Genomic DNA, 26,548 nt, shown 5'->3' on the forward strand with positions numbered 1-26,548 from the left:
AACAATCAAGGTCCCAATTTTGATTTCCATGGTACGAAAAACTCCGGGATAAAAAACAAAAAACTTCAGAAAAATTGGCTGAAATGAAGTTAAAAAAAATAATAATAATAAAATAGATAAATACACGTGATGTGCGTCAGAAATACACTCGCTCCTAATTTGGTAACATCCGAATGAGAGGGTGACTGTGTGTGTGTGTGTGTGTGTGTGTGTGTGTGTGTGTGTGTGTGTGTGTGTGTGTGTGTGTGTGTGTGTGTGTGTGTGTGTGTGTGTGAGAGAGAGAGAGAGAGAGAGAGAGAGAGAGAGAGAGAGAGTCACCATTAGCATCCCTGATACAACAAATGGCAGTGGAACAGAACTCCTCCACTTAATTAGTCCATACCCTTTATCTCCTCCTATACTTAAGGCAGACGATGATAAGGCATGAAAAGAGAGCGATAAAGAGGAGAAAGAGAGCAGGATGAGAGAAGAGAATAAGAGGACGTAAGAGGAGAGAAGGGAGAAAGAGTATATGAAAGAGAGAATACGAGTTATGTATATGTATGCATGTGACTAACAGAGAGAATGTGTGTGTGTGTGTGTGTGTGTGTGTGTGTGTGTGTGTGTGTGTGTGTGTGTGTGTGTGTGTGTGTGTGTGTGTGTGTGTGTGTGTGTGTGTGTGTACATAATACTAATATCACCTGGCACCTCTACTGACAGCCCATATTTCTTCACCCCCAAGGACTTCATTCATTTTTAGGTATATTTATTTTTTCTTGCTGTCACCAAACAATTGTAATTGCCTTAAGACAAGCCCCTAATTACGAAGGGTTAATGAGGGGTTAATGAATATCTAACACCTCCATTTCGAAATTCTCTCTCTCTCTCTCTCTCTCTCTCTCTCTCTCTCTGTGCTAAGCTGAATAAAATCGTCAGTATGCGGCAAGAATGAATTATTTATGGTGATCTCTCTGTACACTAGAAGGGTGAAATTAAGGTGGTGGTACTGTATTATGATTATTATTATTATTATTATTATTACAACAACAACAACAACTACTACTACTACTACTATTATTATTATTATTATTATTATTCCAGGGGTTAAGCAGTCATGTACAAAATTTCTTTAACAGAAAACCTCCTGCCCTCATACAAATAAGGGTCAACAAGAATACTTTTTTTTTCCTTTTTCTCCTCCTTCAACTCCTCCTACTCGTCCTCCCCGCCCTCCTCCTCCTCCTCCTTTTGCACGTTCGACTGCGCCTAATTAGTGGTGGTAGTGGTGGTGGTGGTGGCGTGGTAGTGGTGGTGATGGTGGTGGTGGAGTGGTAGTGTTAGTTGGAGCCTGACAGCCACACAGGATACTAGCAGATAGTGGGTCAGCTTGGCTAGGTGAGGTGTGTGTGTGTGTGTGTGTGTGTGTGTGTGTGTGTGTGTGTGTGTGTGTGTGTGAGAGAGAGAGAGAGAGAGAGAGTGCGGGAGGGGGGGGGGGATTTTGTGCAAGACACTTCGAACTGAGAAAGGGATTACATACAGCCTTCAATAACCCTTACAATATCATCCCTTTTTAGTTAACTCTTGCCATCTCCGGACGACTTCCTTCCATTCACACAGTCTTTCTTACACCTGGCCATCAACTAAGCTGCAAAGGGTTTGGGATCTATGTCAAGTGAAAACGAACGTAGAATAGGTGTTAATATCAAGTAAGGGGCATCCTGTTTTTCTCACGCCTGCTTATCATAATACTGTGTTTTTACGTTCAAGTGATGATGGTGGTGGTGGTGGTGGAGTGGGGTGCCTTCACGTGGTGGAACAGATTTAACTATATTCCTTTTACTCCTAAGTTGGCCTAAATTTCCCATCTCTTCATCTCGAATACTCCTTTTCCTACGAAGCTGGCCAAAAATTCTCCAAGGCTGAGTTTTACCAGTGGATTAACACTAAAACATGGTGCTAGTCACAAAGAAGTGTTATGAGAAGAGTACATGTGGCAGTATTATTTATTTATTGGCCACTGAGTTACGTGAAATAATCTGGAAGAGGACAAAAGTCTGGGCCAAGTTAGAGACTGTTGGCTCCACTATCCGGTTATACAAACGTCCCTCAGTTCCCTCCGTTTCCCGAAAGGCTGATGGCAGGAAGAGGACAACTTCAGCCTGCAGTCCACTGGGTTCTAATGATGATGAATAGTAGCTTTAAAAAAAAATCACAAGTTTTTATTTTCATTTCATTCATTTACTTTTTTTTTTTTCCAGGCTGGGAGAGTGGTCCATATCTCCCCCACGCCACCACCCACACATCACCCTCCATGGCCCTCCGTCTGCGCCTTCCCCTCCTGGTGGTGGGTCTCCTCTGGGCGGCGTCCCCCATCTCCTGCTTCAACCTTGAGCCCCAGGACGCCAGGACATACTCTTACCCCGAAGCTGGTAGCCAAGGACGCGAACCATACTTCGGGTTTGCTGTTGCCCTACAGAAGCGCCAGGAAGATAATTCCGCCTGGTACGTGTGCCAGAAGATTGGGCCACGTTGGTGATAGGTGCCGGCGACCATCATCCATTCGTTTGATGTAGTGCTGCCTTCTTCCTTCACCTGTATCATTCTTTTTCTGTGTCTGCCCTCCTCTCTTCCTATTTCAAGCCAGGAAACCATTTACAACACTGGATGATAACCACACAATTAACCTACACGTGTTCCATATGTGTCAACAAGTGAGTCAGCAGAGGGTTAGTGCCCTTCCCCGTAAAACAACTAACTCAAAGACAAATGGCCACCCCTTACGGGATTATGGCGTCTGGCCATAGAGACAGACGGTTCTCTGTTTGCAACGGAAAGCTTCGTAGCACGTCCTCTTTAGCGATTTATTTCATGTAACACCTCCCTTTAGCAATTTATTTCACGTAGCACCTCCACTTTTGCAATATATTTTACACAGCACTTCCTCTTTAGCAATTTATTTCACATAGCACTTGCTCTTTAGTATTTTATTTCACGTAGCACCTCCTCGTTAGCGATTTATTTTATGTAGCATCTCCTTTTTGGTGATATGTTTTACAGTACATATTACCGTACACATTTACTTTCTCTGGTTACTTAAGATCTGCTGCTGCACTACAGAAACACCACACGGATAATAATGCTTGGTATGTGTGTAATTCACCGGGTCGGTCAGGATCACTTGATGGTCGTGATGATCAGCTTTTACCCTCCCGAAAGGGAGCTGAGAGCTCATATTGTCCGATCTAAGGGCAAGGCTGTGACCTTCACACACGCACACACCCGTCCCCTTGCTCAAGGGGGGCCAGTAACCACCCACTTCATCAGTGAAACTTTTCGCAACCTGAGCGAGGCGCGAACTCCCGTCCACCAGTTGGCAAGCGGGAACGTTACCATTGCACCAGCGGTGTGTGTGTGTGTGTGTGTGTGTGTGTGTGTGTGTGTGTGTGTGAACAGAGGAAGGCAAAACATTTACAACAGATTTACTTCCTTTTGCGCTTTACTTCACGTAGTTCAGTGACAGTAAAGGACAAGGCTACAGCTGAACATTCCTTTAATATCACTTAATGAGAAGCACTGCACAGTATTCTAGTGTTAATGTCTTGCTATAAATCAGTATTCAGGATGGACAAATGCTAGTTTAGGCCAAGTTTAAGTAAAAAAAAAAAAAAAAAAAAAAAATCTTCTTTCATCAGGCTTGTGGTAGGGGCCCCTCGCGCTAATTCCAGTCAGTACCTGCCCGATCGCATAACGGAGCCAGGTGCTGTCTTTAAATGCAGCCTTGAGAGTCATGAATGTGAGGAGCTGCTGATAGACAGAACAGGTAAGCCATATCTGTCTATCTATCTGTCTACCTTACCCTTCTGTATCATTGCAGACTAAACTGTAATGTGGGATACAGGCTAATCACATTTTACAATTACAGTAAAACCTCGATATAATGGACTTCAACAGACCGGAATTCGCTTTTATCAGAATCAATGAGCTACTGGACTAAATTCTTATATATCGGAAAATGTCCAATAAAGCCAGAGGCAGTCCGGACTGCCTGACCACTTCAGCTATGTTCACCACAATATGGTAAAAAAAAGACATGTCTATCAGTGTACAGTACTGTGTTATTATATATATTATACAATGATTTTTGTTGTGAAGGCATGATAAAGTACAGCACTGCAATGGTAGTGAAAATAGTTTAGAAACCGTTGGTGCGATCTGGACTAATGTCTGATATATTGGAAAAAGTCCAAGTTAGCAAGGAGAAGTCCAGATGTTGCTTTTATCAGAATTTTGCTTTTCGGAATGGCTTGGGCCTCAATTAGTCCGTTTTTGTGAGGTTTTACTGTACTAGAATTTCATTTCCCGCCTCTCTTCACATTACTCCCACTCTTTCACTTTTTTTTACTCTTTTTTTTTTTCCATTTCAGGTGCCTTTTCATTTAATGACAAGCCTAATGGTTTTGTGTTACCCAGAAAACTATTTACAACATTGGGTGGTAACCATATAACCAAATACTGGGGTAATGTGGAGCTTACTACAGTGCCCATGTTATCCGTGTGTAGATACAAAAATACAGTAGCATCCATCCATAAACCAAACATCCACTTGCTGCTGTCTACCACAAAGGAGCATTATTTCACTGCACAGGACGGTCCTGTGGGGCAGTTGCCTGCCTGTGGTTGATAAGTCTACTTGGCCAGACGGATCAGAGTTACTCAACAACAAGTTTCATAAATGACCATCATATTTTATGCTCTTGCTTACACATTTACACATTCAGATGCAATAATATGATAGGTATTGTCATCATCCTAGGATGCAGAACCTTTTTGCTAGCAATTTATTTTGGCTATTTAACTTTAATGAAGCCAGGATTCTGGCAGCTTGAATGGTCAGTGAATGGGAGTGTGGTGCACTCCATTGTGCAAACATTGGTTTGTATGTTATTCTACCTACTGTAGTTTTTTTCTGTCTCTCTGGATTTACCTTGGGGTGGGAAAGAAGGTATGGATTATGACAATGATGATGACAATAATGACGATGAAGATGATGATGATGATAATGACCTTTAAAGGACAAACTCTGAAATATCATAATGGGTTACAGGAAACAGCATCGTCAACCAGTACACTGACTTTGGCTACCAGGACCTCAAGAATAATGGGTGGCTGGGAGGAGCACTGGACACACAACCCAGTTACAATGGTGGTCGGCAAACTACAGCTGTAAGTTATTTATGGGCATTTCTTGTTTGGAATGGAAGGAGAATGAAAAACTGACCAGAAGGGAATATGTGAGGTGGAGGAGGAGACCAAGGATGAAATGGAGGGATGGTGTGGAAAGATATATGTGAGGGGGGCGATAAGACTTGGAGGGAGAAAAGGGAGACGTCTGATTTGTTTGTGACCACCCCTACCAAAACATGATTGTAAACAACTGCTTCTGGCACTTGGTTTAACTTCCAATTCACAGAAAACATCTGCTGTGCCATGACCTGCCTCATTCTTTTTTCTATTTCTCCCATGTTTTCTACCATTTTTATTACAATTCTTTCCATTTCAGGTGATTCTACACTAAGCAACAAGCCTAATGATTTTCTGTAACCCAAGAAACGCTTCATAATGCTGAGTGGTAACCAGATAACAGTGATGTAGTGCCTTCTATGGTGCCCCTATTAACTGGGTGGAGAGACCCAAATGTGGCACCTAGCCAAGAACCAAACCTCCACACTCTTCCCAATGCATCATTAGGAAGATGCATTGCCTGCTGCAAGAGACCATCAATTCACTGCATGGGATGGCCCTTCAAGGGCAATTGCTGCAGTTGATGGGTCTGCTTGGCAACAATAATCCTCATGTACCTGCAAAGTTTTTTTTTTCTTAAATGTAGTAATCAACTGAAACAGCCTGCTGCTGCTGATGATAATTGTGCATATGCAGGTGTGTGCACCCCGGTGGAGGAACCAATACTACCCAACAACCTATCTGATGAACGGTGTGTGCTACTGGCTCAACGCATCACTTCCCAACGACCCCGCCCATAAGAGAATGCCGTTGGTTCACCAATGTAATTTATCTTCTTATTGTGTTTTATCTTCTTATTGGAAAAGGATGCCTTCAAGTGATGGCACCAATATAACTGGGTGGCTCCACTGCCTGGTTATACAAACATCTCTGAACTCCCTCCCTACAGTGCTTCATTATACTGTACAAACATCCCTCAATTCCCTCCCTACACTGCTTTGTTATACAAGCATCCCTCATCTCCTTCCCAACTCTGCCTCGTTATACAAACATCCCTCAACTCCCACTCTATACCCAGAAGGATGGTGAATTGCAAGAAAGGGACAGCTTCAGCCTGCAGTCCACCAGGAATCAGGATAATATTCAGATGAGCCTGGTGCCACAACAACAACAATACCAATGTCATGATGTCACAATGCCATGACAATGAAATACAAAAATCATACCTGTACCAGCATTCTTCCCACAGAATTTCTTCACAACTATAGTCCATTCACTTTACTTGGTGGAGATTACTGTCCTTTTGTAACATATCTTCTGCAGCTCAGTGACAGAATAAGACAATACTATGACTCTACATCCTTTCAACAATATGCACCTGTATCTTCATAATTTGAAACATATTTCAGTTTTGATGTCTTCCTATAGCTCAGCATTAAAGACAGAGAGATTACAATTTTATAACTCCAGTAGTTACAGTGAACAGAGTATACCATCACATCACAGCCAAGTTTTAATCTTTTGTTACAGTTAAAAATTCAGTATGAAGACATGGCAATTTTCAGTCAAGTTAGAGCACAAGGAGTATAAAATGTTACAACTAAGGCAAATCACAGTTCAAAATTCATGAAAGACATAATGCAATTTTAGGTCGTTAAAATAAATGGAGCATATGTTCTAAAGCACATTTCTCTTTAACACACTAGCCAAACAGACCCTGCGTGTGAACGACAGAGACATGTTCTTCTACTCTCACGGGCAAGTGGGTTTTTCTGTCCACTTTCCTGATGATCCCACTGAGATGATACTTGGTGCTCCAGGGGTCTTCAATTGGAAAGGTGAGTTGTACAATTTCACTGACGCTCTACAATTTTTCCATTTCATCCCTTCCACCTGGTAATGTACAGATCTCAACCTATCAATATGGAGAGGATGGAGAAAGACAGACTGACTAAAAGAATGTATGTAAGAGAGGTGAAGGAGGAGAGATGGAGGGAGAGACCAAGGATGAAATTGAGGGATGGAGTGGAGAGCTATATAAGGCAGGAGGGTGTGAGTTGGAGGGAGAGCTGCCAAATGGTAAAGGACAGGGTGACGTGAAGGTGATTTTTCTGTGGCCACCTCTTATAGGATTAAGGCATCTGGAAATGGATAGATTAGTAGATATTTCCAGACAAAATTATCCCCCTTAGGTTAGACTTTCCAAAGTGGATGGGTTCGATACAGCCATCATTAACTCTTTCTCTGTCTGCCATCTCTCCTAAGCTGAACTAAATAATCTGTACAAAGATAACCCTTTCTCTATCAGTCAGCTCTCTTAAGCTGGATAAATCACCTGTACAGTAAGTAATAAAGACTGCCTTCACCCAGGTACGGTGGTAAGGCTCAAGGACAAAGGCGAAATAATCACTGGTACAATAACTCGAAGACGTCGCCGCCAGGCAAACAGTAACGTGTACCTGATGTTTGCCTCTGAGTTTGTGCCCAACCCACTCCACACCACCAGCATCAACGATTTTGACCTGATGGGCTATGCAGTGACCTCGGGAAGATATCTATCGGAGGATCAGATACTCTATGCTGCGGGTGCTCCAAGGGGTGAAAACTCCTTTGGTAAGGTATGATCGTGTAATCTGCCTTTTGTTCCTGTTGTTTGGTATGGTATGAGTGTGTAAATTGCCTTTTGTTCTTGTTGTTTGGTATGGTATGATCGTGTAAACTGTCTTTTGTTGCTGTTGTTTGGTATGAGATGATTGTGTAAACTCCCTTTTGTTCCTGTTGTTTGGCTTGGTCATGTAATCTGGATCTTCTTCTTGTTTTTTAGTATGATCATGTAAACTGCCTTTTGCTTTAATTGTTTTGTCATGTAAATTGCCTTTTGTGCTTGTTTTTTGGTTTGGTCATGTAAACTGCCTTTTGTTTTTGTTGCTTGGTAACATGCAAACTGCCTCTTGTTCTTATTCTTATTGTTGTGGCCCCTGTCTCATCTGGACATAAGCCTGATGGACAGCAGGCTAAAGTTGCCTTTCTCCTGGAGTCCAGCATCCTCCTTTCAAGGGCTAGGAAGGGAGTTGGGGGATGTTTATATACTGTAACTGGACATCTGAGCTAACTGGTTACATTCATGCTACCACATGAAGGCATCTTTCTCCACCACCAAAATATCTATCTATCTATGTATGGCCAGATGTCTCAATCCCATAAGGGTTGGCCACAAACAAATCGCCTCCATGTCATCCCTCTTCACCATGAAAATACTGTATAAGAATTATTTTTAAAAAATGAAAAAAGGAAATAATAATAAAAATAATATAATATAATCCATCCATCCATCCATCATCCAATCCTACATTGCCCCATGAGGAGCATAGGAGCCAGGGGTTGGGTAAGTTGGTCCTGACATTTAAGATGAGAGTGACCAGCCTCACTCATCCCTGAGTGACATTACATGAGCAATAACCCCAACCAACCCTTGGATATAAACCTTCACTGGCTCAATCCAATTGGAGTGCCATAATTGCCCACTAAGCCACTAGGCGCCATAATTTGTTTATATGGTTACCACCCAGCATACCAAATGGTTTCCAGGTGTACAGGAAACCATTTGGTTTGTCACTCAGTGTTGAGTCACCCACAAGCAGAGGGAAGAAGAAAGAATGAAGGACAGAAAGACAAAAGAGGAAACGTAAAGTCACCCATTGGCAGAAGGACATGGAAAGAAAGAAGTAAAAAAAGACAGAAGAGGAAGGAAGGAATGGAGGGAAGAGAAGAAAGGCCAGACACCTGAGAGCAGCACTACATCGAGTGAGTGGATGGTGAGCACCCTCACCTACCACAAATAATAATAATAATAAAAGTAATAATACTTTTGCTTCAGTTACATCATGCCATATAGTAACATGCAAAAATTCACTAGCAATTCCATTTGAGTACTGTATTGTGTCCTGCCTTGCACACAACTTACTCCTCCCTGGATGTCTGAGTTTATCTTTCCTACTCATACTCTTTACTTGTGCTTCACACTGCCTACCACATAATTTTTCATTAAACCCCTTCCATCACCACAACTAGCAGAAAAGCATCAGTGAACTTTTGAGCAAAATACGTAGTAAATTAATCTTATCAACATTTTTTTTTTTTTATTTCCTTGAGAGGAGCATGTGGTGTTACATGGAGAGTTAGACAGACAAATGACGAAGTAAAGGAGTGCTGTCATGTTGATGTGGATGTGACTGAGTATTAAGAGAAATACGTTCAGATGGTTCACCCATGTGGAGAGGATGAAGAATGAGAGACTAACTAGAAGAGTGTATGTGAATAAGGTGGAGGGGAAGACCAAGGATAAGATGAAGGGATGGAGTGAGAGAGATATGAGAGAGGGAAGTGTGAGTTTGAGACAGGGCAACCTAACAGCAAAAGGACATGGTGACATAGAGGCAATCTTCTGTGGCCACCTCTTGCAAGACTGGGGCATCTGGCAATAAACAGATAAGACTGATAGGTAGGTAGTCATTTTATGATTGAAAAACCTTCAATCATCTCTTGCAAATCAAACTTATGCAAGGCCGTTATTAAAGGTGGGGGAAAAAATGAGAGAGAAAAAAAGCTACCTAAAATTACAGATTGCTGCACAGGTACTTGTAACACACACACACACACACACACACACACACACACACACACACACACACAACAGTTATTCTAATTTATGGTGACCCACACTTCATCCTACATCAGTTCCATTTCAAACTTTTATTTATTTATTTTTTCCCATTTGCAGGTTATCATCTTTGCCTTCCCGAACCTAGACTATCGTTCCCTGGAAGTGAAGCAGGAGTGGCAAGGGGAACAGCTTGGGGCTAACTTTGGGGCGGCCCTTACAACTGGCGATATTAATGGCGACGGACTGAGTGATCTGATCGTGGGCGAACCTATGTACTACCTCAACGACTTTCCCGATGTGGGCCGAGTTCGAGTCATCCTCAGCTCCAGGGTACAGTACTTAATGAAGGTTATATCTATACAGTATTTAATGAAGGTTTTATCTATACAGTATTTAATGAAGGTTTTATCTATACAGTATTTAATGAAGGTTTTATCTATACAGTATTTAATGGAGGTTTTATCTATACAGTATTTAATGAAGGTTTTATCTATACAGTATTTAATGAAGGTTTTATCTATACAGTATTTAATGAAGGTTTTATCTATACAGTATTTAATGAAGGTTTTATCTATACAGTATTTAATGAAGGTTTTTATCTATACAGTATTTAATGAAGGTTTTATCTATACAGTATTTAATGAAGGTTTTATCTATACAGTATTTAATGAAGGTTTTATCTATACAGTATTTAATGAAGGTTTTATCTATACAGTATTTAATGAAGGTTTTATCTATACAGTATTTAATGAAGGTTTTATCTATACAGTATTCAGTAAAGGTTTTATCTATACAGTATTTAATGAAGGATATATCTGTTTAATCCAGTATTTAATGAATGCTGTATCTATCTCCTCTGTTTAATGAATGCTGTATCTATCTCCTCTGTTTAATGAAAGCTAAATCTATCTCCTCTATTTAATGAAAGCTAAATCTATCTCCTCTATTTAATGTAAGCTAAATCTATCTCCTCTATTTAATGAAAGCTAAATCTATCTCCTCTATTTAATGAAAGCTAAATCTATCTCCTCTATTTAATGCAAGCTAAATCTATCTCCTCTATTTAATGAATGCTATCTCCACCAATCTTTAAAAAAATCCTTCTAACACTGAATTAAATCATCTGGTAGTAAAAATAATAGAATATGAGATAACATCATCTAAGTGTGGTGGTAAAGCGACAATGCTGTGGAAAATGTATGCTACCTATTAGCTTGGTGTGAAAAATGGAAAATGTAAGCTACTGTAGTTCTATTTTAGTGTGAAAAATGTCAGCTAGTTCTAGTTTGGTGTTGTGAATGTCAGCTAGTTCTGGTTTGGTGTTGTGAATGTCAGCTAGTTCTAGTTTGGTGGGAAATGTAAGCTAGCTCTAGATTGGTGTAAAAAATGTAAGCTACCTCTAGGTTGGTATAAAAAATGTAAACTAACTTAGTTTGGTGTAAATGTAAGCTCGCTCTAGTATGGTGAGAAAAATGTGAGCTAACTCTAGTTTGCTGTGAAAAATGTAAGCTAGCTCTAGTTTGGCTCCAACAGGGTCAGCGGCTAGAGATGTCCAACACTGCCCTCTATGGCACTCGAGTGAGTTTTGCCCGGTTTGGCACAACCCTGTCAGCCATTGGTGACCTCAATGCTGATGGCTTTGAAGGTAAGAAGCTACAATTATTCATGGGGATTAATTACAAATACCCTGTGACTCCCAAATTTGCAAACAATTTCCACGGATAAATATACAGCAGTCCCCTAATATTTGTGGGGGCTATATTAATAATATTCTGTGAATGGCGAAATCTTTCAATAACTTACACATAAATAACACACAACTGAATACAGTATCAATGTGCCTTAATCTGATGAAAACCTTGAATCTTGGCTCAATTTGTTAACAGACATTGCGGTGGGTGCCCCATTCGAGGGAGATGGAGCAGTGTACATCTTCCTGGGGTCTGGGGGAAAACTGCGAGCCACACACTCTCAGCGCCTGTCACCTGAAGACTTCACTGGTGGCCTAAGGGGCTTCGGTATGGCACTCTCCAGGGGAATTGACATCGATGACAATGATTACCCAGGTATCATATATATTCATTCATTCATTGCCAGACGCCATGTATCCCAAACGGGGTGGCCAAGGGCTTAGAGTTAATTGTTTTACAGGGAGGGGCACTAATTCTCCACCAATATATGAAATGTGCTGTATATAAGTAATTTATAGAAATCTATTATTTAGTTATCTATCCCTGTCTGTCCATCACTCTGTCTACCAGTTGTATGCATGTAATTTAAAGAAATCTATCATTTGGCCTTCTATTTGCCTGTCTGTATTTTTCTGTCTCTCTGTCAGTCTGTAACCAAACACCTTAATTCTGGGGATGAGCAACTGGTCACTCTGGCCTTAAATATCTGGACTGAGTAGCCTATACTCTTTTTTCTCTACCTTGACCTAAAACCACCATCTCTCCACCTCGAATGCTGAGTTGTAACATTAGACTAACACTTAAATATGATGCTAGCCATGAAAAAGTGTTAGAATGCTGATATGCAACAGTTGATTGGCACATAAATATGATGTTTGTCATGAAGAAGTGCTATGGAAAGAATGTACTGTAGAGCTGTAATACTGCTTGATTTTTTCCACTGAACTATAGGAAATGGGCTGCAAGAGGACAAAAATCTAGGCCAAGTTAAGGTGAAAAGGGTATATTGTAGTTCTGACCCTCTAAGCCCCAGGCAGGACAATATACAGGGTGATTCATTACTAGCACTCCACTAGACACTCCTATGACAGTATCTTATGTGTTGTGGATAGTTCAGTCATCTAGTGTGGAATTGGATGTGGCAGTGGGAATGGAAAATGACTAAGTGATGCAGGGTAGATACTGATAACAGTGATTGAGCCGTCCCTACAACACACGAGATATTGCCTGGTGGAGAAGAAATGGAGTGCTATATATATGGGTCACTCTGTAGTGTGGATAATGAAACCTAATACTGTATACTGATTTTACTGCAGATTTAGCCATTGGGAGCTTTCTATCTGGCCATGCAATAGTGATCCGGAGTCGTCCTGTGGCCATTCTGGTCGGCGAAATCACCACAACACCCCCAGCAATCACCCTAGAGGCTACCTCCTTCGAGATGAAAGCCTGCATCCGGTTCAGTGGCAAGAGAGTACCAAGACGGATAGGTAAGAAAAAGTTTTGCATGACTCTAGACAAAGAATTCATATATGGATAAAAATAAAATGGAGACTTTGGGATTCATATACTGTATAGTATGGGAAAAATGCATTTATGATTCATATATGGGAAAAAATGGAGACTTAAAATTCATATACTTAATGGAGAGAGAGAGAGAGAGAAACAGAGAGAGAGAGAGAGAGAGAGAAAGAAAGAGAGAGAGAGCGAGACCAAAAAACGACCTGGAACAAGGTCATTGAGTGCGGCCTCAAGGATATGGGAATGAATGGGAAAGCCGCCAGAGATCAAGCAGCATGGAGAGTCGCCATTAGGTGACCAAGGCCGATGCATGCAGGCATGTTGGAGCCTTCAAAAATGAAAATGAAAACAGAATATAGTAAACTTTGGCCTTTACCCCAACAGTCCTCAAAATTAAAGAAAAAAAAAAATTGTGGTCTGGTATCATGGAAAAAGTAAATGCAGTATATAAATGAATAAATAATAAGTAAAAATAAATAAATGGATTCACAGGATTAATTTCTGAATACAGCATTAACCTTTAACCTTTACCCCAACAGCCATCCGAGGCAATGTGAGTGTGGACCTGCAGGCATCACGGGTCCAGTTCAGTGACACCCAGAATAACAAACGTGAATTCACCCAGGAGCTCACACTGCAAACCCCCAGCTGCCAAGAATACTCCCTCGAAGTCAAGGTTGGGCCTTACCACTGTACCGTGTATGCTCTAGCCTGGCAGAGATCCTTAACCCTTTTCAAATCAGCTGATGGTCATGTGTTGTCAAATTAAGAGAGGTGATTTGACTATACAGTAATCCTCTGAAATTTTCATTCATTTGCAGCTTATTTCATGTAGTTCAGTGGCAGAAAAAAAGCATTTAAAAAATTCTAGTCTTTCCATAGCACTTCTTCATGACCAGCATCATATTCTACTGGTAATGTCTTATTACAGCTCAGCAATAGAAATGTAGAGAAAGAAACTTTAGATCAGGTTAAAGCAAAATTGATACTGCAACCGTGATCAGTCATTACTATATTATAACTAAAGGGCTGATCATCTGTCTGGATATTTTAAGTTATCCACTTTCTCCAAATCCATCACTTTACTCTTATCTACATTCGCTTTTTGACAACACTTATGAGACATCCACAAAGCTCTGAAGCCAACCTGCAAAGGTTCCTTCTTGTGCTCTTGCCTGTGTTTGAAATGTTAGAAAGTTGTTCCCATATAGATATGTAAAATAAGACAGAAAAGTTGTAACTGCAAAGAAAATATTAAGCCTTTCATTCTGCTGATGTGTATACATTTTGTTATTCTTATTTTCAGATGATTTAAAATACCTAAGGATTGACTTCTTAACCTGAAGGGGTTTGATACAGTCTTCATTACCTCATTCACTGCAAGACATCTTCCCAAAGCTAAATAAAATTGTCTGTTGATATCAAGAATATGAGAATACCTGTACACTAGCAGTCGAATGAAAGTATTGCACCCTCACTGTATGACTGGTTGTGTCTAGCTGTCCTGACATACTGAAATACTGGATTTAAAAATCAGTTTTCCATGACCAGGTGCTTCTGACCAGTTAATACTGTACAGAAATTTGAGTGTATTTATGCTCAGGAATTATCTTTATAAGTGCCACCAGTCCAACAGTGGGAGTGTGGTATGATCAGCGGTTCATATTTGTACAGTCAAAGTTCCATCTGAAGAAAATTTACAACTGGTGAAAAACAGTGAAAATTAACTCTATCTCTACTTGTGTGTTTCTGATGGTTTGACTTCTCTGCTATGTATTCGTTAAACTTTAGGAAGATACTGATTTCTCTCTCTGTGCATCAGTGAAGAGGGTAATTATAGCTGATGATTATATATACAATACTAATCATCATCATCATCTAATCCTGTGTTGCCCCATGAGAAGTGTAGGAGCCAAGGGCTAAGCAAGTTGTTTTTGACTTTTAAGATGAGAGTGACCAGCCTCACACATCCCTGACTGGCATTACATGAGCAATAAACCCCAACCATCTCTTGGATATAAACCTGCACAGGCTCAGTCCTGAAAATTATCTTTCCAGGATGTTACGACAAACCACGAACCCATTGTGCTGAGGCTTGAATACGAGCTGACAGAAGTACATCAACTACCACTTATCCGTAAGTGTAAACAAGTGATGAAAGACTGCAGTGTAGGAAGACAGATGTGATGACAGATTATATGGCAGAAAGGCAGATGTGTTGGCAGATTATAGGGTAGAGAGGCAGATCTGATGACAGATTAAAGGGTAGAGAGGCAGATGTGATGACATATTATAGGATGAAGAGGCAGATGTAATGACAGATTATAGGGTGGAGAGGTAGATGTGATGACAGATTATAGGTGGAGGCAGGCCCATTTCCTCATTGGCTAAGGTGTCTCCCCACCACCTCTCCCTTATCAGTTTATTTCCATGTTCATTCATTCATTCATTGCCAGACGCCATGTATCCCAAACGGGGTGGCCAAGGGCTTAGAGTTAATTGTTTTACAGGGAGGGGCACTAATCCTCCACCAACCTCACTTGACACGTAGGGATGCCAACAGCATCTGGTGTTCCCAGGCGGTCACCCATCCAAATGCTAACCAGACCCAACGTTGCTTTACACTGGATAATTGAGAGTTGACTGTAATTTTATTCCCCTGTGTGGGTCATCTGATTTAGCGTTAATGTTAAAAATTCTACACCATACATGAAAATGAATGTGTCACCCTCCCTCATAGAAATAAATGAATCTTCTGCATTACTCACCACTCCATCACTTCACTATGTTACATCTTCATATTTTCTTCCATTTCCCACCACCTTTTCCTTATTAGTTTATTTCCATATTACACCTTCACATTTTCTTCCATGCTTTTCGTATCTTCTTGATACCAGCAGAGTTTGCATAAATATCATGAATGACGATATTAACATGCCATTCACGGGAATACAAAAGAAGGAAGATTTTCATTTTTATTTTAAGAATGGTTATATACTATGCAAATTAAAAAGAAAAAAAAAAATTCAGCACAAGCAAGCCAAAACTACATCCAACTTAGGGGAGTTTCTGACATATAAAAGTGTGCCTTACGGAGGTCTTACTGTACTTCTATATTTCATTCCATAACTCAGTCCATAACTAAACTATATGAAATGCAAACACAGGTCAGCCAATACTTGACCCCGACGCGGCTACTGGACTGACCTCTCGCATGAGCATCGTGACTGGATGTGAAAGTGATGGAGATGATATCTGCCGAACTGACATGAAGATGGAAACAAGCTTTCTTCAGTATGGGTGAGTTTGGGCAAACCTTATTGTAACATTTTTATCTGTCTATCTATCTATCTGTCTTTCTGTCTGCTATCCAATCCTTTTTGACCTCACTAGGAGCACAATAAAAACATTTTCCTGGTCCTGTTATCACTTAATTATGATGCCTTCACTGTTGCACTTTTTTCCCAAATTTCAAGATAATATCCCTTATCCCACTGGATTCTATTAGTCCACCTGGATGTTCATCTATCTGTCTGCTTGTCTCCTATTTATGCTAACCTGCATCTAATTTTCTAACCCTTTACTCTCTTTCCACAGGCAGGATCAAAGGCTGGTGATTGGAGAGGACAATAAACCTGTACTGAGAGTGTCAGTGTTCAACGCAGGTGAACCGGCCTTCCAGCCTAATTTGACGGTGCAAGTTGCCCCTCCCCTTGGCCTCATCATGCCATCCTCCCATGATTGTTCTTTCTCTAAGCAGGGTGAAAGGACATCCCTGGTTTGTCATCTTGCCAATCCCATCACCCAGGAAGGAAAGGTGAGGGGTGGAAAGGACCGTGGAGCATTTGTTGTCCCATGTACAATGAACCCTCGACACACAAAACCCTCTTTTAACGAATTTCGGTTTTAATGATCACCCTGACCTGGCCAAATGTTAAATTTAACGAATTTTCGCTCAGTAAAAGAATTGACGTGCAGAAAACACCGACCAGCATGGCATACCTACACACACACACACACACACACACACACACACACACACACACACACACACACACACATTCCTCCCCATCCCACAGAATGCCGCATCGGTCTCTGGGAGACCATCATGAGAGGTGCCACAAATAGAGCATTTATTGAGAAAAAGGGCCATTTAGACTTAGGTGTATGTTAATCTGTGAGACTGTTTGGCCGAACAACACTATAATTAACGATCTTTGTTTCAGTAAAGACCACAATGCCTGAGAAATTACCAAACCGCATGGTGTTCAGCTTTTACAAACTATTGGCTTTAACATCAAGGATCTGGTACCAGTTAGTTTGTTATATCGAGGGTGTACTGTATTACAAGCTGCAGTGGCAGTATGTGATGTTTTAGGTTATTATGAGCTCTTCCCTAGGTTGGTTTTGGACTTGAGCTAAGTAAAACTATCCCCAACAAGGTCAACTCAATGAACCCATTTTATAATGTATTTGCTTAGCCACCTGAATGCAGGTGACGCCAATTTTGGCTTGTCCTTGCTGTTACAAGATGATTTTTTCCAACTCAGGAAAGGACTTGTAATTTACAGGGTTTGTTAAGGATATTACTAACTCCTCTGGTTCAAAAAATGTTTCCTAAGGTGAATAAAGTTGTCGGGGGATAGAAATAATGAAATACCTGTATAAAAGAATTCCCCAACTTCAGTGGGTTAATGATAATTTGCTTAACGATATGGTTCTGGGCAATACAATCCTGTCATTAAGCAAGGAATGCTTGTAGTAAGGGGATGGAAGTCAAGGCTGGCTTGTCTTCATTCCGGAACACAGAAGACAGCATCAAAAAATATCTTATCTTCCCTTCTGAGACACAGATGACGTATAATACAGCTATGGAAGGATATATAGCTGTGGCATTGCCTTAAAAATGGCTTGTCTTTCCTTATATAGCTGTAGCATTGTCTTAAAAATGGCTTATCTTTCCTTATACAGCTGTGGCATTCACTTAATAACAGCTTATCTCCCTGTCTAGGACACAGTGGAAGTGGCAGTGGATGCCAGCCAGCTCTTTGACAGCACCAGTCAGCTGATGGTGAATGTTATAGTGGCAGCGGAGGGTGAGGAAGCCGTACAATCAGACAACGGTATTGCACAGGCACTGCAACTTGAGGCTCAGGCTAGCATCAGTCTTCATGGGTGAGTGAAATAAACAGATAGACAGACAGATAGATAAACAGATAGACAGATACAGATAAATAGATAAAATGATGATGATGATGATGACGATGATGATGATGATGATATTGTGTTTATGTTTCAGGTACTCAAACGATGAGCAGATCCGTTACAGCGTGGATGAGAAAGGAAAGGTTAACAGCACCTTAACACCTCGTGTACTCCATGTCTTCTCAGTAGGTTGATATCAAGCTCTGTAGTATGTCCTTGCATACCTTATACACTTAAATAATTATACACAGAACGAGGCATAACTTCTATTATCCACACAATGGAAATAAAGTTGTCTTTCATCTTTTCCTGGCCCCAGGCTCATCTAAAATATGAACCCGGTGGAATGCAAGCTCAAACTACTCTTCTGCAGTCCACCATCCTCCTTTCAGGGGAATGGGGAAGTAGTTACAGACATTTGTACATCCAGGCAGTGAAGCCACCTAGTTATACCTATGCCACCACATGAAAGCATCCCTCTCCAGCACCAATGGTTTAATGTAAATACTGTATTTAATTTCTGCTTTCTTCCCCAGCTGGTGAAGTCAGGACCAACCCCAGTGAAGCACGTGTCATTCACAGCTGACATTCCTGTTAGGTTCAAGAACGGACAGAATTTCACCAAGATTTTCTCTCCGACAGTGAGTACCAACATCAACAACTAGTTGACTAAAAAAGCTTAGGTAGGAGATTGGTGGCTTCAATCAACCCTGACAGGTACTACCATGAATGAAGTGTGGCTACAAGCTTCATAAGTAGACACAGTAATCACTCTTAGGCAGGAAACATTCAGCCACAAGTACAATTTCTTGGTGATCTTTCTTCTGAGTGAATGAACAGAAAAACAAAATCCATTGTGAGACTCTCACAATGTTACAAATCTTATCATTCATTTCAGCTATCTTTTCTAATTTATTGTTTTCAACATCTTCAAGCAACTCCTGGGAAATAATAAACTGGTTTTTGCACTTGGTTTTGCTACTAGTTCATAGAAAACATCAGCTGCATTATGGCCAACCTTATGATGGGCATTCCTTACGAGGAAGCATGGCATCAATTTCATACATGTATTGTAAAAAAAGAAAAAAAGAAAAAACGACAAATCAGATAAATACAATAATTCCTTGCTTAACACTGCAGATAAGAGATATGTTCCACAAGAGAGATTATTGTTTCAAATACATAAATGCCATACTCAGTGCTGCTATTAAATATCAATTTGTATATGGTGTTGTCAGTAAAAGTATCTGTATGTGTTAGGTGTTAAAGTCCATTAGGAGGTTAAATAAGTGATATGTTGATGTAAAAAAAAAAAAAGAGTTGAAAATATCTGTATGTATTTTATGTTAAAGTCCATCTGCAAGTTCAATATGTGATATGTTGTGTTAAAAAAATGTTGATGTAAATTATATCAACCCTGACCCTTCCCTAGACAACATCCTGTCCACCTAATAATGATGAATGGTATTACTACATTGATTAACAGCTATATACTGCGATGAAGAATGTTTGGTGAAGGCATTAATTATGATCTGGATAGTTTTTCTTGAGTAGTTCAAAGAGTAACTGCCAATCCCCTGTCACCTTTTCTGGCTAGGTTATTGTAATCCATTTCATATTAGGGTAGATGACTATATCCTTCTTACACTAACTTGGCTTAAAATTACCATCTCTTTATCTTGAATACTGAGCTGTAACATTGGATTAACAACAGAATATCATACTAATCACAAAGAAGTGCTGAAAAGGATGCAGAGCTGTAGCATCTTTTTTATTTTTTTTATCCCTGCCACTGAGCTATGAGATATAAGCTGTGAATGGACAAAAATCTGAGTCAAGTTAGGGTGAAAGCACTGTAATCACAAGGAAGTGCTCCGGAAAGAATCCATATCCATAACACTTTTTTTCTGCCACTGAGCTACAAGAAATAAACTGTGAATCAACACAAATCTGGGCCAAGTTAGAATAAAATGACAATAACTCACTTCCCCTGATGGCATTATATGACTTAATTAGATGAATGTGTAGTGCGTCTTTGAATGACAGCCTGGTGGGAAAGGGGGATCAGGGTTTTGAATGAAGAATTGAAAAGAAGGATGGGACTTGAATGCATTAGTCTTGTGATGACAATTGGGTGCAGGTGTGTGCAGGTGTGAGGTGTGAATGCTGAGGGTTAAACTACTGAAGGCAGACCAAGAAAGACCTGGGATGAGGTTATAAAGTACTGCTTCGGGGATAAGGGACTGAATAGAGAGGCTGCTAGAGATCAAACAGTGTGGAGAGTCACCATTATGTAACCAAGGCTTATGAAAGCAAGCATGTTGGTGCCTTTATAAAGTAAATGAATAAGCAAAACAAGTTGAAATGAATAACCTCCAGTCACCTCTTGATAAAAATCACATCATGTATTTCAGGCAAATTTCTTGGGCCAGCCAATCCTGTGCCAGCTGTATGGTGCCAACTTTGCCATTGCCACCAGCAACAACCAGGATGACAGTAATGTTGTTAATGTGGCACCAATTGATGGCAAAACCACAACCACACCACCAACGTGAGTATGCATGTATGCACGTGCACACATATACATACATACAGTACACATACACGCACACAGCTACACATTAAAGTTTTTCACAGACACACACACAGTCTCTGGCATACAGTTGTCAGTTTGTGTTCACCTGACAGAACTGGGTCACTGACAACTTTAATACTAAATCACACCTGCATCAAATTCAGTGAGCCATAGTTATAATGTAAGAATAAGTCCTCTTGGTTAATGCAGTGCTTTCACCTAAACTTGGTCAAAATTTTTGTCCTCTGCATAATACAGTACTTCTCCATGACTAGCATCGTATTCTGGTGTTAATCTCTTGTAATGATGCAGCACTCATGATGGACAGATGACAATTTTCAGCTAAGTCAGAGTAAAAGCATTAAAGAGCCTCAGTTTCCATTTGCTCCACATAACCAAACCATCTCAGAGTGAAGGTCTGGATATTTGATTACTGTGGGGAAGCATTTTTTTAATTTGTGAGCATCCATTCCAAAAACTCCATGGCACACCCTTTTTACTCTAATCATACCTAAAATTGCCATCTCTTTACCTTGAATACTGAACTGTAACAACAGATTAACAGCAGAATCTGATGCTATTCATGGAGGATGCTATAACAAGGAGGTAGAGCTGTAGTGTTGTCCTTTCCTGCCAGAGTTATGTAAAACAAACGACAAAATTATGAAAATCTGGGCCACGTTAGAGTCAAATGGTTGTCATGGGAATTGAATATATGACTGAGTACAATATTTTCCAAATATAGGCCAACAACAAACCACCTGAGCCAACAAGTCTGCATCTATTTATCGATGGCCAGAGGGAGTGGCACAAATTAATTACCTCTATGTTACCCTGTCATCAGTTATCAAGCTGCCCTCCCTCTGACTCAACATGTACCTCTCCACACCATCTCTCCACATCATCCCTAGTCTCCCCCCACCCCCTATCCCTCTCCACTTCAATCACATACACTTTCCTAGTCAATATCTCATTCTTCATTTTCTCCACTCAACCAAACCATCTCAAGGTACTTCACCTAACATTTTCAAGCACATCTACATCAACATCACAATGCCCTAAAGGTATTTCCCATCCATAGCACAAACACGGATGATGAGAAATATGTCGAGACAGCTGGAAACTCATATCAACCTCATTCACATACCTCTCCACCTCATCCCTGGTCTACCCCTCCACCTCACTGACAGTCTCTAATTTTCCATTTCCTTTGCATGCCAAACCATCTCACTGTACTTCTCCTGACACCTTCCAGCACATCCCCATCAACACAACAGTCTAAGGGCATTTCCTATTGTAACTCCCATCCACAGCACAAACAGGGATGATGACAACTATGCCAAGACAGCCGGGAATGCCAAGTCTGTTGATGAGTCAGTGGTGGTCAAGGCAGCAGACTTCAACTGCTCAAGTGGCATAGTAGAGTGTGCCCAGCTTCGGTGCTCTGTGGAGTCTTGGCCGAGTGGGACTTACTCAGCGGATATTGAAATAATGATGGAGTTTAATCTGGCTCTTCTGGGTTAGTGAACTTGACTACATTAAACTTCCTAATATTTATAATATTTAACTCCTACACAACTGGCAGGCCATTCCAAGCTGCAATTTACAATCATGTGGTGACTGGTGGAACATATGAGGTAGGAGTGAGTCTTCTTGGTTACAAGTCAAATCAACCTTCCAGTTTGACAACACATGGGCATCAACTGAGCTAAGCTAGAATGGGTTAGGAAATTTTGTCAGGTTAGAATAAATGCACTACAGTGTGGCTTAAACTACAAATACTGTACAATCGACTGATTTATAATGCAGTAGTAATCTTTATTTCTTCCCATACAGCTGAGCACATGCCTAGTACAGCAGGAGGTGTGTTCAAAAGTACAGCCACTGCCACCATCCTCTCCCTCAGCCCTGACCTCCACTTCACTGGTGAAAAGTATGTTTTTTCTGTCCATACTGCTTAATGGATCTATAAATGCCTGTATCATTAAAACTGCATATGCAAAGATATATGCAAGCCCTTAATTCTTTATGGTAATTTCTGAAACATATTGTTGTTGTTAAACAACCTTTCTCTGTCTGGATGAGCAAACTCATCAAACCCAAACAAGCAATCACCCCTGCAGTGAACCAATGTTCCCTTTGGGCAGACAGCACCTTGCCACACTGATGTGAGGGGAGGAGTATAAAAGTTTGGTTCCTGGATGGACACATTTGCATCTCCCCTCTCAGTTAACAGGAGCACCATAATAGGCTCCACATCACCCCGTTACCTTGTTACAGTATATGGTTACAGAGGGTAATCAGCAATAATAAAAAAACTATTAGACATACCGGTACTGTATCATCATGACATGTTTCAGAATTTATCATCAAAACTGTGGCCTGTCCACATCTATGATCTCTGATTTAATAATACAGTAAAGCACACTGTTTTACATTCCGCATTGCAAAAAAATTATTCTTCATTATTTTTATTATACTGTAAATTATAAGTCTCTGCTCCAACCAGCTGTAGCATGTAAGGTTATCCATTTGAAGGGTGGTTGGGGTATCTTGCTTGCATAATGCCACTCAGGGATGTGTGAGGCTGGTCACTGTCACTTTACTAGTAAATGTCAGGACTAAGTTGCCTAACCCCAGGCATCTGCATTCCTGTTTATATGGGGTAATTTGAGACTGCATGATGATGATATTACACCTTTGAGCATATTCCCACTACAGTACGGTATCATCAATTTAAATGAGTGATACGAGTTAATTCATCAGCAACTTAATACAGAAATGACTTCATGCAAAATAATTGTTAATAAGAAATGAGAACTAACTATACATGTTCAACCATTTACCCTCCTTCTGTGTCACTACATCACTGATAAGTCACAGCTTACTGTAGTTCCTTTACCCCAACTGGGTGGATTTTTTTATTTCTTTTTCCAGTCTGTTTTCTCAAGCTTGATGAGAGAATATGGCAATACTATGGCTTTACACTGTATCCATAGCACTTCTTCATGACTAGCATCATATCTGTTAATTTCATATCACAAATCTGTATTCAAGATGGATGTAATCATTTTAGGCTAAGTTAAGGTGAAGAGCTTAGATATACATTATGATTTTCATGTCTTTTCCAGCCTATTTTCTATATCTCAGAGGCAGAATATGGCAATACTGTGGTTCTACACTGTTTCTATAGCAACCTCTTCATGACTTGCAATATATTCCTATTAATCTCTTATTACAATTCAGTGTTCAAGACAGAGAGATGATCATTTTGGCCCAAGCCATGTTATAGAGATGTGACTGAAAGTGTTATGAAAAACTCTGAGAGAGTCTGGCCATGTGGAGAGGATGGAGAATGAGATGCCAACTAGATGAGTGTATGTGTGAGCTAGAGGGAAAGAGGAGGCGGAGGAGACCAAGGAAGAGATGGAGGGATGGAGTGGAGAGATACACAAGAGACGAGAGTGTGAGTTGAAGAGAGGGCAACCAATTGAAAGAGGACAGAGCAATGTGGAAGCAATTTGTTTGTGGCCACCCCTTACAAGATTAAGACATCTGGCACTTGACAAATAGATATAAAGAGAACAAGGCATAGATACACATTCTGACCCTCCACCTCCCCACCAGGACTGCAAGCATCATGGTGTCAACACAAATTCAACCAGAGAGTCTGAGGGGTAAGGGTGTACCATGGTGGGTCATACTTCTGGCTGTGCTGGGTGGACTTCTGCTTTTGGGACTCGTGGCCTATGGACTGTACAAGGTAACTATAGTCACTCTGCTATTAACTGATGGAAATGGACAACTCCTTACACCTGAATACATTACAAAAGATATTGCTGTTATCACTCCCAGGACAGCTGTTTTATCCTCAATTACATTATTTTTTTTTTCTCTCTCTCTCCCTCCCTTCAGGCGGGATTCTTCCAGCGCAAAGAACAAGAGCAAATGAAGGCTCAGCGGGCACAGGTGGCGTCCAATTCCCCTGGATATGGCTCGTCAAATGCGGCAGTGGTGGGAGATTAGTTAATGTGGGTAGGATTAGGGATTAGTTACTATGTACAGTATTTTCTATCAACTTAGGTATCTCTCCATTGCCAGACATGTTAATTGCATAAGAGATGATCATAAACAAATCACCTCTATGTCACCCTGTCTTCCACCATTTGGCTGCCCTCCCTCCAATTCACATCCCATTCTCCCATATTTACCTCCACTTCATCCCTCCATGTCATCCTTGTATATTTTATTCTTGTAAACCAGACAATGTATTTTTGTTTCCTTCTTGCTATTTTCAGACAACTGTATTCATTGTAACAGAGACATTTTGTACTGAAGGCTTGCACACTGCCTTCCTTAACCCATGGGAAATGCAACAGTTCAGGCTGTGCCAATTAGCAGCTACACTTTAAATTTGCCATCCACAGGGGAAAAAAAAAAAATCCTTGTCATCTCATGGCATGAACTCTCCTCTCATTACATCATTACTCACCTCAAAGTGCCATACAGGATTAATGCATCTGGCAATAGGTAGATGGATAGATAGATAGATAGACTGATAGACAGAGTCATGTTGTGCCTGGTGGTCAAATGATCAGAAGTTTTATCTCCTCAAAGTGCCATACAAGATTAAGGCATCTGGCAACAGACAGACAGAAAGATGGAGCCATGGGTCTAACAGTCTCTGGCAACACATATAAATAGACAGATACAGTTATATTAGTGCCTGGTGATCTAGTGGTCAGTACATCCCAGTCACAGTGATGCCGTGCTCAAGTTTATTCCAAGGAAGTAACTGGAGTTGTTTTTCATCACTTACTGCCACCAAAGGGAGTGCAAGTTGGCTGATCATCTACCCTTCACTGCACTGGTCTAGATTACACAGGATCTATAAACGTCAAGGGGGTAACATGGGATTGTTCTTATTTCTTTTTATTTATTTATTTTCATTACCACACTGGATCCTTTCCACATGACAGAACTTCCCTATATTAAATAAAACTGTGCAAATAGCAAGAAAAAAATCTTCAGACCAAAGAAGTTAAGAAAGGATCTAAGCAGTAGACAGGATTTTACCTGCTCATTCTGACTTCATTTAATGGCATATTCTACAGCAACATATTCATAACTTCAAATCTTCATGCAGTGGCACTGATATAATCTGCTTCCTGGTATTGTACACACCCTCATCTCCCTCCCCATCCCCCCAAAGGAGGATAGTGGACTGCAGAAGAAACAGTTTAGTGGGTGCACTTTCGATGAGACTGTGGCCACAACAGTAACAACAACACACCTCAAGAATATCATTTCATTTTGGCATTATATTCTGATGCACTGGGATTAAGACTTAGGCACTACTGTAATTTTTTGTAAGCTTTGTAGTCATGTATACCAAAGATCTGGAGATGCTGTAAATTGTAGGCCTTCATGTACTGTAATTGGAATTGAAATTATTGGGCTTTCAGTTCCATGGTAATGGAAAACTTCCTATGTATGTTAATATTAATTTTTCACGATTGGAAATGTTCTTTACTGAATGAGGCTGACACTATGATCATACTAGTTTTTCATTATTGGAAATATTCTTTATTGAATAAGCCAGACAATAACTCTTAAACCCTTTAAGCAGATGACACACTGTTAATTTTATTCTTGCTATGATATTACAGTGCA

The 26,548-nt window shown here is 40.5% G+C and overlaps 1 protein-coding gene across 1 annotated transcript in view; it reads left to right on the forward strand.

The window, feature by feature from the left end:
• The window catches only part of LOC145411157 (integrin alpha-PS4-like), a 41,444-nt gene extending 16,543 nt beyond the window's left edge, over nt 1-24,901 (forward strand). The window contains exons 2-23 of the mRNA XM_080281211.1: nt 2,238-2,481; nt 3,672-3,799; nt 5,084-5,202; nt 5,917-6,043; nt 6,927-7,058; nt 7,591-7,838; nt 10,001-10,213; nt 11,417-11,528; nt 11,770-11,949; nt 12,891-13,064; nt 13,635-13,771; nt 15,154-15,232; nt 16,263-16,395; nt 16,693-16,912; nt 18,107-18,270; nt 18,395-18,485; nt 18,837-18,941; nt 20,715-20,851; nt 22,189-22,394; nt 22,712-22,808; nt 24,503-24,638; nt 24,791-24,901. Of these exons, the coding sequence (XP_080137337.1) occupies nt 2,291-2,481; nt 3,672-3,799; nt 5,084-5,202; nt 5,917-6,043; nt 6,927-7,058; nt 7,591-7,838; nt 10,001-10,213; nt 11,417-11,528; nt 11,770-11,949; nt 12,891-13,064; nt 13,635-13,771; nt 15,154-15,232; nt 16,263-16,395; nt 16,693-16,912; nt 18,107-18,270; nt 18,395-18,485; nt 18,837-18,941; nt 20,715-20,851; nt 22,189-22,394; nt 22,712-22,808; nt 24,503-24,638; nt 24,791-24,901 (3,240 nt within the window). The 5' untranslated portion in view covers nt 2,238-2,290. The remainder of the gene's footprint in view (nt 1-2,237; nt 2,482-3,671; nt 3,800-5,083; nt 5,203-5,916; nt 6,044-6,926; nt 7,059-7,590; nt 7,839-10,000; nt 10,214-11,416; nt 11,529-11,769; nt 11,950-12,890; nt 13,065-13,634; nt 13,772-15,153; nt 15,233-16,262; nt 16,396-16,692; nt 16,913-18,106; nt 18,271-18,394; nt 18,486-18,836; nt 18,942-20,714; nt 20,852-22,188; nt 22,395-22,711; nt 22,809-24,502; nt 24,639-24,790) is intronic.
• Nucleotides 24,902-26,548: the final 1,647 nt, after the last annotated feature.

The sequence above is a fragment of the Coenobita brevimanus genome, chromosome 88, assembly GCF_032717465.1.
Source record: "Coenobita brevimanus isolate Jiangsu-jjx chromosome 88, ASM3271746v2, whole genome shotgun sequence".
In the NCBI taxonomy this organism is placed as follows: Eukaryota; Metazoa; Arthropoda; class Malacostraca; order Decapoda; family Coenobitidae; genus Coenobita; species Coenobita brevimanus.